General features: G+C 32.2%; 1 protein-coding gene across 1 annotated transcript in view; it reads right to left on the bottom strand.

The window, feature by feature from the left end:
- The window catches only part of Ubr3 (Ubr3 ubiquitin ligase), a 187,675-nt gene that overhangs the window by 116,343 nt on the left and 56,790 nt on the right, over positions 1-14,542 (bottom strand). The window contains exons 15-18 of the mRNA XM_085825584.1: positions 13,947-14,113; positions 9,857-10,004; positions 7,170-7,265; positions 2,960-3,185 (exon numbers count right to left, since the gene is read on the bottom strand). Of these exons, the coding sequence (XP_085681710.1) occupies positions 2,960-3,185; positions 7,170-7,265; positions 9,857-10,004; positions 13,947-14,113 (637 nt within the window). The remainder of the gene's footprint in view (positions 1-2,959; positions 3,186-7,169; positions 7,266-9,856; positions 10,005-13,946; positions 14,114-14,542) is intronic.

Here is a 14,542-nt window from a genome sequence, read left to right as displayed (position 1 = left end):
AAATTTATGTGCACACTTTCTATTTCATTGATTGACACACATGCAAGGCCATCAGGAAACCTGTATTCAGTCTGAGGTTTATTTAAAGTAAAAAGTATGAAATTAAATGCATAAAATGGTATTTTTTAAAGTAAAAAGTATGAAATTAAATGCATAAAATGGTATTTTGAATTGTAATTTTTATTTTTTTAATTCTACCCAGGAGGGATGATCCTCTCTCCCCTACTGTGTGCTGGCAAATAATACGGCACCACAAAAGATCATCAAGCACTAAGGCACCTTGAAATGGCACTGCCCACATGATGCATTAAAAAGACCTTGGCACATTCTTAAAAGTTTTTGCCCAACATTCCTTAATTATAACATTGCCAACATCAACTTGTAATTATCCATAAATGGTTGAGGGTGTTTTTACTTATGTTTCCCACCAATAAAATGATATTAATATTATTATTAATATAGATATTCTCATTATCCATTTGCTGTAGAGCCTCATATACAGCAAGGTTCGGTGAATTTTCTGCACAAAGCAGAATGGCAAAAAAGAATAGACGGTAATAAATAAAAATGAGACATGTTAATAAAAGAAGACAGACTTACTCAAGAATTGTGTACACAGTATTAAGAAAAAAGTGGCCAAACACTCTCCTATTCTATGCTTACCATTCCATACAGAACAACAAAAGACTAAGAACTGCAGTGATGATAATAAAGGCAAAATAAGAACTGGATCTGCACTTTCAACAAAAAGTGAAAGGGAAAAATGAATTTCATTATCAAAATTCCAAAAATTGAATCTGGTTTAACTGCTAACTGAATTCAACATCTGAAGTAAACATTTCCAAAAGGCTATATTGTGACAGTGTGCATAAATATACTGCTACATGCTTTCATAGCTAATAAGAATACGTTTTCAGGGGAAAGAAAACTCATGACTTGTGCACTGCCCATCATGAGAGCCTCAGTTCCAGAAAGAATCACAAAAATGCTGCTTCCGCTTTCAATAACAGCTGTCGCAGCTTGATTCATCAACAATAATCAACATGTACAATACCTGTGACAGTGATACAGACGATGTCAATTAATGCAAAGTAAATGGACACTATCATAATATCATGAAATTCGATACTCATCTTATGAAATTAAAACTCTCATACTTAGCACCCACATACAGTATAACATATCTCCCGATATTTTCAATTTTGTATTGTTTGTGCTTTTTTACTATAACAGTTTAGATTTATGTATACCTTAACCCTTTCCCTATATGCATTCCCTATGAAAGTCTCATACGGCCAGCCATCAAACCCATGCATCACTGGAGAATGAGCTTAATGAATAAGTGATGCATACATGCATTTTAAGCTCAATTATTTTTTAAGTTGCTAGATGGTATCCTGAGTCCTTTTGAATTGAACATAGTTTGAAGGGCCTGTCACATTCTGCCTAAATTTGGTGTCAGCTATTGCAGGAGAGTAAGGATAGCGTAATGTAAACAAACAGAGACTAGCTCTTAAATCACTTTTATTTCACCTTTGAATACTTTTTTAATTATTTTCTTCACTACTATTTAGGGTCTTTTAGGATTACTATGTGGGGTTGTGTTGAACTTTGCTTTGCTTTTATTATGTTTCATGCATTTCCTTTTTTATTTTGGAAATCCTTGATTCCAGTTTGTTATGGTGAACAAGCATTATTTATGACATGCAGGATATATTCATAAGGTAAATGAGCCAATTATGGATATGGATGATAAAAGATGATTCATTTTTTAAAGAGTTAGGAAGCGATATCCCTAGTGATTCTGATACGAACATTTTATCAGAGACTGAGCTCATAAGTGCCTGCCTTCCACTTCCCTTAAAAATTTTAATAATTTTAAAAATTATTGATGTATTTTGGAGAATTTAAATAAATAAATAAATAGCACTTTCAGTATAGCACAATAAATAGCAGAATAATTTAAATAGCACTTTCGGAACTATTTCTCAAAGCAAGCATATTCTTTTTACATATTTTCATGTAAAGTAAAGGAAAGATTATTAAATGCTAATTTTAATGTATGTGATAGCTTACATAATAATCGAAAATGGTACCAAAAAAATTATGATGTTAGGACTTTTTAATTTTTTTTTTCTAAAGCTAGGCTTGGCGATGCGAAGCTTCCATCTTCTGGATGATTCCTTTCAACTCCCATTCACCCCAGAGAAACATCTTGAACAAAGGCGTGCTGTCTCAAAAGGGTTAATATACAAAATACAGTTCAGCCATACACATATATACTATATTTCCTTCCTGCTTGTAAATATGCATTTTTTCATAGGAAAGTTTACTCTGAATTTTTAACCCCTTTGTGACGGCATGTTGCTGAATTAAAAATCCTCTGCAGATGGGTGAGTCATATATGCATCAGGCCCAAATATCGCTAGCAGCCGTGCGTTGCACTGGTTCAACACACCGACTCCAAGGTGAGTTGCACTAAGCAACATGCTGTCTCATAAAAGAATTAGCTGCTGATGTGTATATGATACACCCAACCTGAAAGGGTTAATGATTTTATGATCTTCAATTTATGTTACAGTAATTAGTTTTTAAATCATGGCAAACATCAGTAAATCCCTTATAGAAATGCCCCCCAATTAAAAGATAAATACGGTAGCATAGTTGTGATTTTTTTTAATTCTTAAAGGAATTACTAATTCAAAATATGTATAACAATATATAATATTTAAAATAATAATAATATAAATAACCATGGTTATGTTAAGACAGATAAATATAAAGAAAGAAATTTCTAACATAAAAACTTGATTTAAAGACTTTACTAATAACACACTTTTGTTAAATATCTTCTCTTTTATACCAAGATAAATTATTTTAGCACAAATCATATTGTATATACATTCAGAATAATGGAATAAATAATAAAATAAAATTAATAACATGTATAATTTTTTACCTTCTTCCACTATGGGACTTTGAATGTCATATATATCTATGTCCATATCCACAATTTCTATTTCTTCGTCAACTTCCATTTCTTCAACCATTCTCATTGACATCTGTACTTTCTCTGTGATGATTACTCGGCTTATGACACGTGTTATATTTTCAAGAGTTTCTGAGCTGTCAAACCACTCATCATAATTTAGATCTTTTACTTCTTTCTGAGCTTTCTTTTCATTCTATACCAAAAAAAGTATTAAAAAAAGCAAATCAATTTGAATAATCAAATTTTTCAGTATCCAACCTTAGACTTACATCATTTTTTAAAAATCTCATATCAAAATATCTGTTACATATTTTTATGCAAGGAAGGAAAAAATCTGATATGTCCAGGACATGACCTTTTGCCAAAAGAACTTGAAGTAAAACTATCACTTCCGATTGATCATTTGTAAATAAAATCTAATTCATTCATAAACTTTATGGCTGGATATTAATTATAAACACTATGCATTTTTTTATTTTTCTATTCTCCCATACAGTAGAGCATGTTAACTGCATGTGATCATGTACACAAGTCATTTTTCTTATGCTATGATTTTGAATGCACAGTAAAAGCCTGCAATTAACAGCTTTCGATAACAGTCATGGCTGGTGGTTAAGGTATATACACAAAGGCAACTCAACTTAATTTCGAAAAATCACCAGTTTTTATTTTTACGCATACCAATTACTTTGGCAAACATTTATTCAATCATAATTAAATATGATAAATTTCTATGTACATTGGCTTTTTAAAATAAAATGGCATAGTCACTTATGAAGCGAAGCGATGGGGATGTATTAGCAGTGGCAAAGGTAGTAAAGGAATGAGATAGTTTTTTGTGCCAAGAATATTTATATGAAGCCTGACATATACGAAGAGCTAATCTGTAAATTGGTTAATTTGAGGTAGTTATATAATACAGAAGATTCTCAAATTTGGGAGAACAGATGAATTTAGGAAAAAGCACCAACTCTAGAATGTTAATTTTGGTCGCCAATTATTTTTAAAGCAGCCATCGTATTGTCTTATATCTCACATACATCTGCCCTCAAGCTTTCATTTCAAAACACTACATCGATCTTAGTCTTCTGGTCATATAGCGTTTCAGATTTACAAATCAATAACTTAACAATCACAAAATTTTTAAAAGCAGTATACCTTTAGATTTCCTAATAGAGTTTTTAGTGTTGCTACAAATTTCTTTAAAGTTTTTTTCTCAATTTATGATTTGATATCCAAACAGAGAATTAATTGTGGCCATACCTTTTTTTATATTCACTGTATTATTTATAATTTGTTATATTATGTCATTAAAAATAATACATGGCAATGACATTTGGTGGCAGCGTCTTTTTATTTGACAAGTAATTCGACAGAAAAATGAAACAAATATAAAACTGATCATTGAGGCTAATATATTTAATTGCTCCATAATGATAGTTCATCTTCATAATGAGCTTATTCTTACCACATTTAGTATACTTTTATGAATACATTTAAAGCTTATAAATGAAACATGTTGTTCTTCAAAAGTCTGTTCACAGCTTCAACTAAAGAATAACTTCTGGTTTATCAATTTTAGCCAAAATATAGTGTACAATTCACAATGAAGTCTTAAATACTAAAAATTGAAAAGTTTTGGATTATATAATAATATAGTTTTCATTAAAAACTGTTATAGGCTACAAACAAAATATCACTTCTGCTTGTACAATTTTACCCAAAATCTAATCAATTCTTTATATCAACACAGAGAGCTTAAATATAGAAAACAGAAATTTTTGGAAGTTTCATATAAGAGTTAGCATAAATGAAAAAAATCATCACACACATACACACACACAGACATCATTGTAAAATAGTAAAAATGTGTTGAGGAGCCCCTAATTTGCCCCCATTCATTGAAACTCACTATCGAATTTTAGATCAAAAACATCATTTTCTTTACCTACTTATATAGGTAGGCAGGAGGTAAAAAAAGAATACCAAAAGATATTTGTCACCAACAAAATAATATTTTCATGCAATACAAAAGAAGAGTTACTTTCAATTGTGTACTGTACCCCCCTGGGGGTTGACTCAGGAGAATTCCTGGGAAGTACTGGTTAGGATCTGTACCTAGGCAGTCTCAACCACGGGGGTATATAATTTGACTTCACAGGACTAGAACCCGAGTATTGTACTCAGGTTAATTCAGACTTGGCAGGGACCATACTGGTACTGTTGTGTCTGTTCCTTCGGATGTGGTGGAGCTAGATTGGAGATCGTTGACCAAGTCCCCGGGAGTTTGACCCCGATTCAGTTCTCGTGACGGGGACTGACAGAGTGATCAGAGCACACTTTACGACGTACGTTTAGCCGATGGAGTGGTGCCCGGATATTCAATTCATACCTGCGATTTGTTCTGTCCAATGCTTTGTATAAAGCTGGGCAGGGATGTATAAAGCTGCGGAGGTTGCACCCGCGTGGACCATACATATCCAAACTCCGGATGGGTCTACAAGTCGGACCTGGGTCAGGGTGTCCAATGCTTTGTATAAAGACAGGCGAGGACTGCAAAGGTTGCGTCTGCATGAACAAGGTCCCCTGGACCATAGATATCCAAACTCCGTATGGGTCCACAAGTCGGACCTGGGTCAGGGATCTATGCTTGTTTGCTGCGTCTGTCTACTGCAAATTCAAAATATGCAAATCTGGGCTAATTGGGACTAAAGCGCATTCAAATAATGTACAACTGATTGTCTTTCCTTTGCATGGCAAATAAGTATTTAATATAAAGCAAATAAAGAAATTTTATTTTTTAACATGATTTATTTTAACCCTCTAAGCGGCAAGGCCGTATATATACGGCCTAGAATATTTATTGTGATACCTCTAAGAATGTATATATACATGCATATTAAAATATGTCAATGAAATTAAGGCAATACGTCAAAAGAAAACAAATCCAGGTATGAAATACCAGTAGAGTTTTTACATTAAAATCAATAAAATAATTTGTTCTCATAGTAGTTTTGGGAAATTTGCGCTTTCTTAGCGAAAACCCTGGCCGCCCAGAGGGTTAACAAAGGTTACATAGTTTTAAAAAACGTAAAACTCGCTTAATTTCAATAAAATTGAATGATTTTTTATTGAAATTAAGCGAGCTTGTTATTTTATTTCCTTAACAACTGACTTCTATTTCAAATACAGTAAAAGATAAAATTAAATTTTATACCTAGGCTCTAAAATTAAAAAGAATACTGGTTTGTCATCCATAGAGAGAAACCTGACCTGACCAGCAAGTTTAATCAGGCTAATTTACAGATTAATTAACAGGCCTACATACAGCATCTACTTAGCTTTTTATGAACATTTATAGGCTGTATATTTTCCAAATGATATATGGTAATACATCATTAACTTATAACATTTTTCAATTTGATAAGAAGGGTCTCGTATATATATTGACTTGCATTAAATTATTTTTTTAAAGAAATGCATTTATCTAAAGCTTAAAAATATGCTGTATTGCTTTATCTTTCAGCTTTATTTAAAGCAAAGGGGAATGACTAAAAATAATGAAATGAACAGCATGCTTAATTTAAAATGATCTAAAAAATCAAAATATGATTCAGATAATTGGACTTGCACAACATTAAAATTCTTTTTCTAACTTTAAAATGCCTAGAAACTAATCTATTTTAGAACGTTCAATACTTAAAGTATATCAGAGTTTATTCACATTTTGAAAATAATGAAAACCATTTCACTAAATATCTTATAAAATATTTATTATACACTGAATGCATTGTGATGCAATTTAGGAAGTTAACACATGACAACTTGTTATTGTCATGTCACTGTATCTTTCATCTCATTTTTATATTAATTTTATGTTTAGTAATCTTATTACAATTAAATTTTAAAGAAGAGAGAGAGATAGAGCCAAAAAAGAAGAAGAGAAAATTCCTTTAGAGAAAAAGAGCCTATTAAATATATTCACACTTTTTAAATGAGCTGATATTCGGTTCAATTGCTTCCCTTTCATCTGATAAGAAAAATCAGCTGTTATTATGTTAAAGTGTGCCTTTTCTACTCTGACTTTTGGTCATACCATAAATTAGGTAACTAAATTATAAATAACCATACTTAGGGTAACTAAAGTATAAATAAGTTAATTTAAAGAAATACTAACACTTTGAGTCCCTGAATATGGAAATCTCACAGCCATGTCCAAAAGATAAATGCACAAACTAAGTATTTGCTCAGGTATATCTGGATCATTCACAGCCTATATTAAAAAATAAAGCATTTAGTTTCCATGATAAGAATAATGCACCTCTTTACACTTTTAAGAGATTTTTGAAAACACAGCAACACATTATCGACAACATGTCCAAACAGAAAATACTGAACTTTTACTGTTTTCCCTTTCACACATATTGCATATTAGTTTTACATCTTTTAGACTATTATAAGGATAGAAATTCTATCAGGTGGATATACAAAAATTATTATGCGCAAGGTTACAACTTGCTTTTCTCAAATCAATTTTATATCAAATTCTTCAACATGTTTGTTACAGATTTATATTTTTACTACAAAGCCAATATTTATTTACACACAAAGAAAATGAACATTTATGATAGAGTTTTATTTTTCAATATTCCAAAGCAAATATTTAAAAGGAATGAATAGTAATTATCCAGAGATTATTACTAAAGCATAACCTCTGCCTGCCTGCCTGGGTGTGTGCATTAATTCAGAATTACACTGATGTTTTGCATAATAAACATCCTATACAATAAATGTCCTGCATAATAAACTTGTACAACAGCCCAAAAAATATCCCAGATAAAACTGATCCCATACTATAACTGCAGATGTAATAAAATACAGCTCTTTCAGGCGGCAACAAAACTTACACACCAAAAGAGGAAAAATTTCAGGCACAACCTTTGAGAAGAATTAGCTTTTTATGACTAATGTTCAGACTGAGATTGGCTAAACTACTACTTAATTTCTGAGTGGAATTGCAATTCCAGCTGAAATCCCAATAAGATGATAATTTTTTTTTCATTTAGTTTCTGAGTAGAATTGCAATTTTAGCTAGAGTCCCAATAAGATGATAATTTTTTTTATTTAACTATTTATAATTGATTTAATAATGTATTAAATTTCTATTTATCTCTTTATATTTCTTCTAATGTTAATTTAATTATTTTAACTTTTAGTTATTTAATTAGTTCCCCCCCCCTCCCTTTCTGATAATCTTCCATAGGGCTCTGATGCTTCTAATTTTAGAAATTAAGCTCTGTGTATGTGCTATTAATACTATTACCGTGTGTAAACTGATTAACTCTTTTAGGATTAACTCTAATTCTCATTTCACACATTCGACACTTTTGTTGATATTTTTGATATTTATAGCCACAGCCCTTTTTTGGATAAAGTAAGCTTTTTTTAATTATTATTATTATTAAATAAATAATTTTGTTTTTGTGATAAATGTGGTTTTTATGCTCTTATGTGGATATAATACCACAGCAATTAAACCAGATACAAAGCATGATCTTTTTACAGTCTTACTGCACTTTGCAACACTGCTGACGGATCCCCGAGTGCAGACCAACCCCCTTTTCGGCCTGTGTTGTTCAAGTAAATCTCTTTTTCATTACAAGTGACACTCCAGTCTAGAATTTTGCCGTTGCATTGATATTCGAGCGGATCAGTGCAGGCCGAACAAGTCTGCCCTCAACTACTTGAGTAAGCTCCTCCAGTACTCAGGGATTAAACTTGTACACCAAGCTTATGCAATGCATAGCATGACTAATGAGCATGGCACTAACATTTAACTCCTTAGCACACTCTTGAGTGGTTGCATACTGGTCTTCTTCCACATCGGTAGGCTGGCCAGAGAGCTCTGCTTCCTGAATGTTATAGTCCTTTGTTTTTAAACTTTCAGTACCAAACCTTGACTTTTATAACACAGTGTTCTAAAGCAAGTCTTTCAAATGCCAAAAAATGTTTGACAAAATTAAACAACCCACCAACACGAACTGTTTGCACAGATGGTATCTGCAGTGGCGGGAAACTTTCATTAAAACCCGGTAATTTAAATCAATACAGATTTGGGTGTGAATTTGATTCAAATTTATTATTAAAATTTGAATTTGATTCAAATTCACACTCTGAAAACTGTTAAGAGAATTCAGTTAAGTAGAAGAGAACAATCTGAATAGAAGAATTTCTACATAAAGCATATTAAATCATTCTACCTTCCCCCCTCCCCAGTTTTACAATATACAAATACTCAAGTCAACATAGTGTGCTAAACAAAATGGATTACATACAGAGAATAGAATTTCCAAAAGAATGGTTTTACTAATTCATAAACTTCAAAAAGCCTTCTATGCATAACTGAAAGCTTCAGATATTAAAAGCAGAATGAAAATAAAATTTACTAAAGGTACTGAAAACACTGGTGTAGCTTCCAATAAATTAATATTTACAAAAAAAAAATTCAACAGAAATCATATCCTTAATTTACTCAGTATGAGGAACTCAAAATATAAATTATATCATAAAAACAGCATAATTTTATTGACAATTTTGGTTAAATATGAGTAACTTGCAAAATAAAATTTGTATATAATAAAATGGCAAAATTAAGAACACCTGCTTGAACATTTTTATAGCATTCATCATAGTACATGGTTACAGAACAGTTTTGACTACCTGGGTTTTATATTTATATATGAGATAATAATACTAAATGTAGTCATCTTTAAAATAGCATTTTAAGAAAGAAACATTTCTATTTTTCACTTCTCTATTATACAAAATTATTATTATAATTACAGAATTTAAAACAATAAATACCCGATGCAGAATAGTAAATATTATTCCATGCATAGTTTTGCTGTGGAGAATTCTACGAGGATCTACAAACTCTCTGTGCACAGGACCAGGAATTCGGAATGGTGGCCAAGGAGCATGAGAACCAGAATATTTATTAGCTTGGCGTAAGCTATAATGCATAAAGTATATCTACATCAGTCAAAAATTCTTCATAATCATTATAAAAAGTATTCATATACCAAAAGTATTAACGGATAATCAGAGCTATGTAATCAGATTAATATTATCCAATTTTCAATTTTGTAAGCAATTAGTTATGTAACATACATGGAAATAAACTTGTACTACATGGAAATTGAAACACTTCCTTAATAATATGGAACATCTATCATATGAATTACACAAGGGCTATTCAGAAAGTAACTTATATTTTGCCGCTGCACAGCGAGACATGGTACTAGCATCCTCATCTTGGTGTCGGAGTGTCTATCAAGTCCTTATGCACATGGTTGTAATTGTTGGTGGTGTGTGTTGCCTCCGCTTTGTTTACTGTGAATGTTTAAAATGTTTGCAGCAACAGAAAATACCGCCAGTTTTGAATTGTGATCAGTGATTATAATTTGGTTCGCAAAAAAAAACTGAGAACAGTTGAAATTTATTGAGAACTTTGTACTGTGTACGAAAATGACATAATGAGTGAAGCCAGAGTGAGACAATGGTGCATCATGTTTAAAAATGGGTGCACTAATGTTCATAAGGAAGCATGAAGAGACCAGTCGAGCACTGTTACTACTGAACTGGTAGAGAAAACTGACAAAAAGATGAAACTGCTACTTCACAATTTCGTGAAAACTGCTACTTCACAATTTCAGAGCTCTTATTAGTTTCCTCAAATTTCACGAACTTTGTTGTTTGGTGTCATGATGCAAGATCTAGGCCATTATTTGTGCCAGATAAATTCCAAAACTCCTGTCAGAAGACAACAAAAATCAAAGCATGGCAACAGCTTTGCCATTTCTCGAGGTGTAACACAAACATGGTTAATCACTTCTCAATCCTGTCATAAAAAGAGACGAGATTTGGGTACAGTTCATGACTTGCAAGACAAAACAACAGTTTAGGCAGTGGGGTCGCACAGGTTCTCCTAGCCAAGGAAATATTTGCAAACACTGTAATCAAAAGAGATCATGACAACTGTTTTCTGGAACAGGGAAGGTGTGCTTCTGGTGGATTAACTCAAGCATGGTGAAACAATAAATAGTGAGAGATAATGTAAAACATTAAAGAAATTAAGAAGAGCAATACAAAACAAGCATCCAGGAAAGTTGAGTTCCAAGGTTTTTTTCACTCATGACAACACATGGCCCCCAAACAGCCATTCAAATTCGACAGCTCTTTGATGGTTCCAAATGGGAGTTACTTGATCATCCATCATACAGTCTGGACCTTACTCCCAGTGATTTCCACTTGTTTTCACATAAGAAAAATTGGCTTGCAACACAGCGCTTTCATGATGATGAGGATCTGCATGCAGGTGTCCATGCATGGTGTAAGTCTTGGGTGACAACATTCTATGACAATGGAATTAACAAGCTTGTGTACCCTTAAGATAAGTGTCTCAATTTATATGGAGATTATGTAGATAAATAGCTTAATAATGCACCTTTCAAATGTAAGTAATAATAAATGTTTACATTTGCCCAGAAGGACTATTAATTTAGTTTTGGCATTTTGTGTTGATTCACTATAACGGCAAATCACTTTTTAAATTGTTGCCACCAGATATTATCACTCTGTATTATATTTAAAGAAATTAAATAATGAAGAATATGCATAAACGTATGTATGTTTCTTGTATTGTAATAAAACATGAACATTTTGAATAACGTATGTCTCCACCCGAATATGGGCATCCGGAAGGCGAAATTTTGAATTTGTTATATTATCAACTTCATATTTTGTAAGGTATTTATGAGTTTTTTATTAAGAAGCTCAACAATTTGAATGTGAGCAATGGCAACACTTATGGGAAAAAAACATTTTTATCTCCGCGTAAGACTGTGTATTGGAAGTTCCAAAGATATGCTCTTTTAAATATTTTGTGATATTACTGCTGAATTAAATTTTACGGTTTAAGTGCGAAGAACATGATATTTAATAAATAAAATAATGCACAAAACATTAAAAAAGCACCTTTAGGCGTAATATAAAATCTGAAAGCTTTGAGATTTTTTTTTATTATTTTTTCATTATTTTTATTTTATTTTAAAATGTAAGTTACTTTCTGAATAGCCCTCATAAACTCCCTCCATCATGTTAGAAATTTAAAGTTACAGATTTTATAAAGAAACTATCAGAAATACTCAACTTCACTCATCCACCCATTTATGGTCTACTCGCCAGAAGTTACATAGGAAACAAATTACAGCTAAATATGTAAGAACTATTTAAAAAATAAATGAATATATTGTCTAACAGCATATGAACTGCATTTAAATTACAAGGAAGAAAATATTTTCAAGACAATCATGACCAAAAATTATAATTTTGGGGAAAAGGAGCAGATTATTTGCTTTGTTTATAATATTATAGTTCGACTGCAGTAAACTGGTATATGACCTTGGACCCATTTATTTTTAAGTAGGGCCTACCAGGTTAGAAATTCTAAAAACAGATGATGCTTGATTGTAGCAATTGTAAACAATATAACTGGCATACAAATTTTAATTTCTAATTAAGAACAGGCTAACAAACAGTGCCAAAACAGGAAAATTTGCATCCACTTAATTCTAGAGCACCAGATTCTAATAGGCTGCCCCACCATCACGCTGGAACCACATGCAATCAAGAAAGACAGCCGGAACATCCAGAAACAATGGCGGTAAAACCTCTTCCAGAAAAATATGATAATGTGAGCCATTGAGACATGCAGGTAGAAGGTATGGATTTATGAGGTACACGTTAGCAATACTCACCCACAAATTCACAGCGAAGCAGATTTGGAATGCATGTGGATTATCAATTGCCCTCATAAGACTGTTGTGCACATTGAAGACACAGTCCTGTGTGAAAGTTGCCTAGTCTATGAACAGTACATCCGATGGGAAATCTGCCTGTGCTACACACTGCTGCAAGAATAAATGACAGAAATCAATGCACAGAGGGTTATCTGTGACTTGCAAAGCTTGGACTCTCTGCAGATGATATGGGTGTAAATGATGTTCATGCAATACTTTCCAAACAGTGGGCTGACTCACATGCAGAAAACATGCAGTAGCTCTTGTACTTGTGTGAGGTGTTTCATCCACAATGTTAAAGATGGGTTCTTCTATTGTGAGGTTGTCATACAGTTCTTATTTCACTTCTACTGTCAGAGTTAGCGGTAAATGACCTGCTTTGACACAGAGGCCGATGCAACCTCTTGGACACTGTGTGCTTCAGCATATGCCTGTTTGGAAACCATTCCTGGTACAACCATAGTACTACTCTGCCGTTCTCATCAGCAGCGCCATACATTACATGCATGTCAGCCTTTTAATTATGTGTAAACTTGCCAATCAAACTCAAAATCACAGTTGTGAATGACATTCTTCCACTGATGCAATGAATCACGGTTTGCCCAACTCACTACCGCCCTCTACCCACTGTACTTCCAGCCAGTCACAGCTGTAGTTCGTATTACTGTTAGTGGTCACAATTTTGTACATTTCTTATGAATACTGTATTGCTGCAAAGAAGCACTCTGTGTTCATTTTGTAAATAAACATACTTTTCCTCCCATGTCATTTTTTGCATTTGTGACTTAACATGTCACTTTAGACCCTGCATTCCTATACAAAAAATACACCTTTTAGTATGCGCAAACACCCCTCCACGTTTGTCCCCTGATCATAAAATCAACCTGTACATACAGGAGGATCTATTTGATTTCTTGCATTTGTATAGTTACAAAGGTTCCCTTAATAACCATTTTCATTTCAGTAACTTACTTTTATAATTGCTTACATATTTCAACATTTATATACTATACATTAATTATGACATTGAATTTATCAATTTTATATATTTCAAAACATCAGAACAACAGCAAAAATATGAAATAATAGCATACTGCTGAGTATATCTGTCTAATGATGACTGATATTCCCTACGGTGCACAGCTCTTAAAAGAACATGAATAGGATCATATTCTTCTTCCCAAATCTGAGGCTTTGGAACAAACATTCCTTGTAGCATCGTTCCTCCAGCTTCAAAATTTGGTGCTTTATAATCAGCAACCTAAAGAACAAAAAACACAATAAAGACTGCATTTACTTCTGAGTGCAAAACCTGCACCTTAATTCTTATTAATGTGTCTTTTACTTGTCCTTTTTTAAAACTAGAACAAGCAGTTTATACATAATTTTTAAAACTCTACAGATTAAAAAATCAGCATTAATAATTTTTCTATTAAGATAATAAAGACAGAAAGCTAATCCTTTATTATGATAAACTTTAAACTCATATTAAAAATATCAAGAATAAAAATATGTTTAAATCATTCTTATAATTAATACGTTAAAAGTATAACTATGTTTCCACACTTAGTTAAGCCAATGGTTTCACACTCTCATAATATTTCTTTAAATAAAATTTTTTAATTAACATCTTTTTTTTTTTTTTTTTTTTTTGAATAATTCTTTGATGTTTGCAGTGAGATACTATAGA

Source organism: Stegodyphus dumicola, chromosome 10, assembly GCF_044657685.1.
Source record: "Stegodyphus dumicola isolate Sdum_Otavi_A_Nest chromosome 10, ASM4465768v1".
In the NCBI taxonomy this organism is placed as follows: domain Eukaryota; kingdom Metazoa; phylum Arthropoda; class Arachnida; order Araneae; family Eresidae; genus Stegodyphus; species Stegodyphus dumicola.
This window is presented reverse-complemented; position numbering and strand designations above follow the sequence as displayed.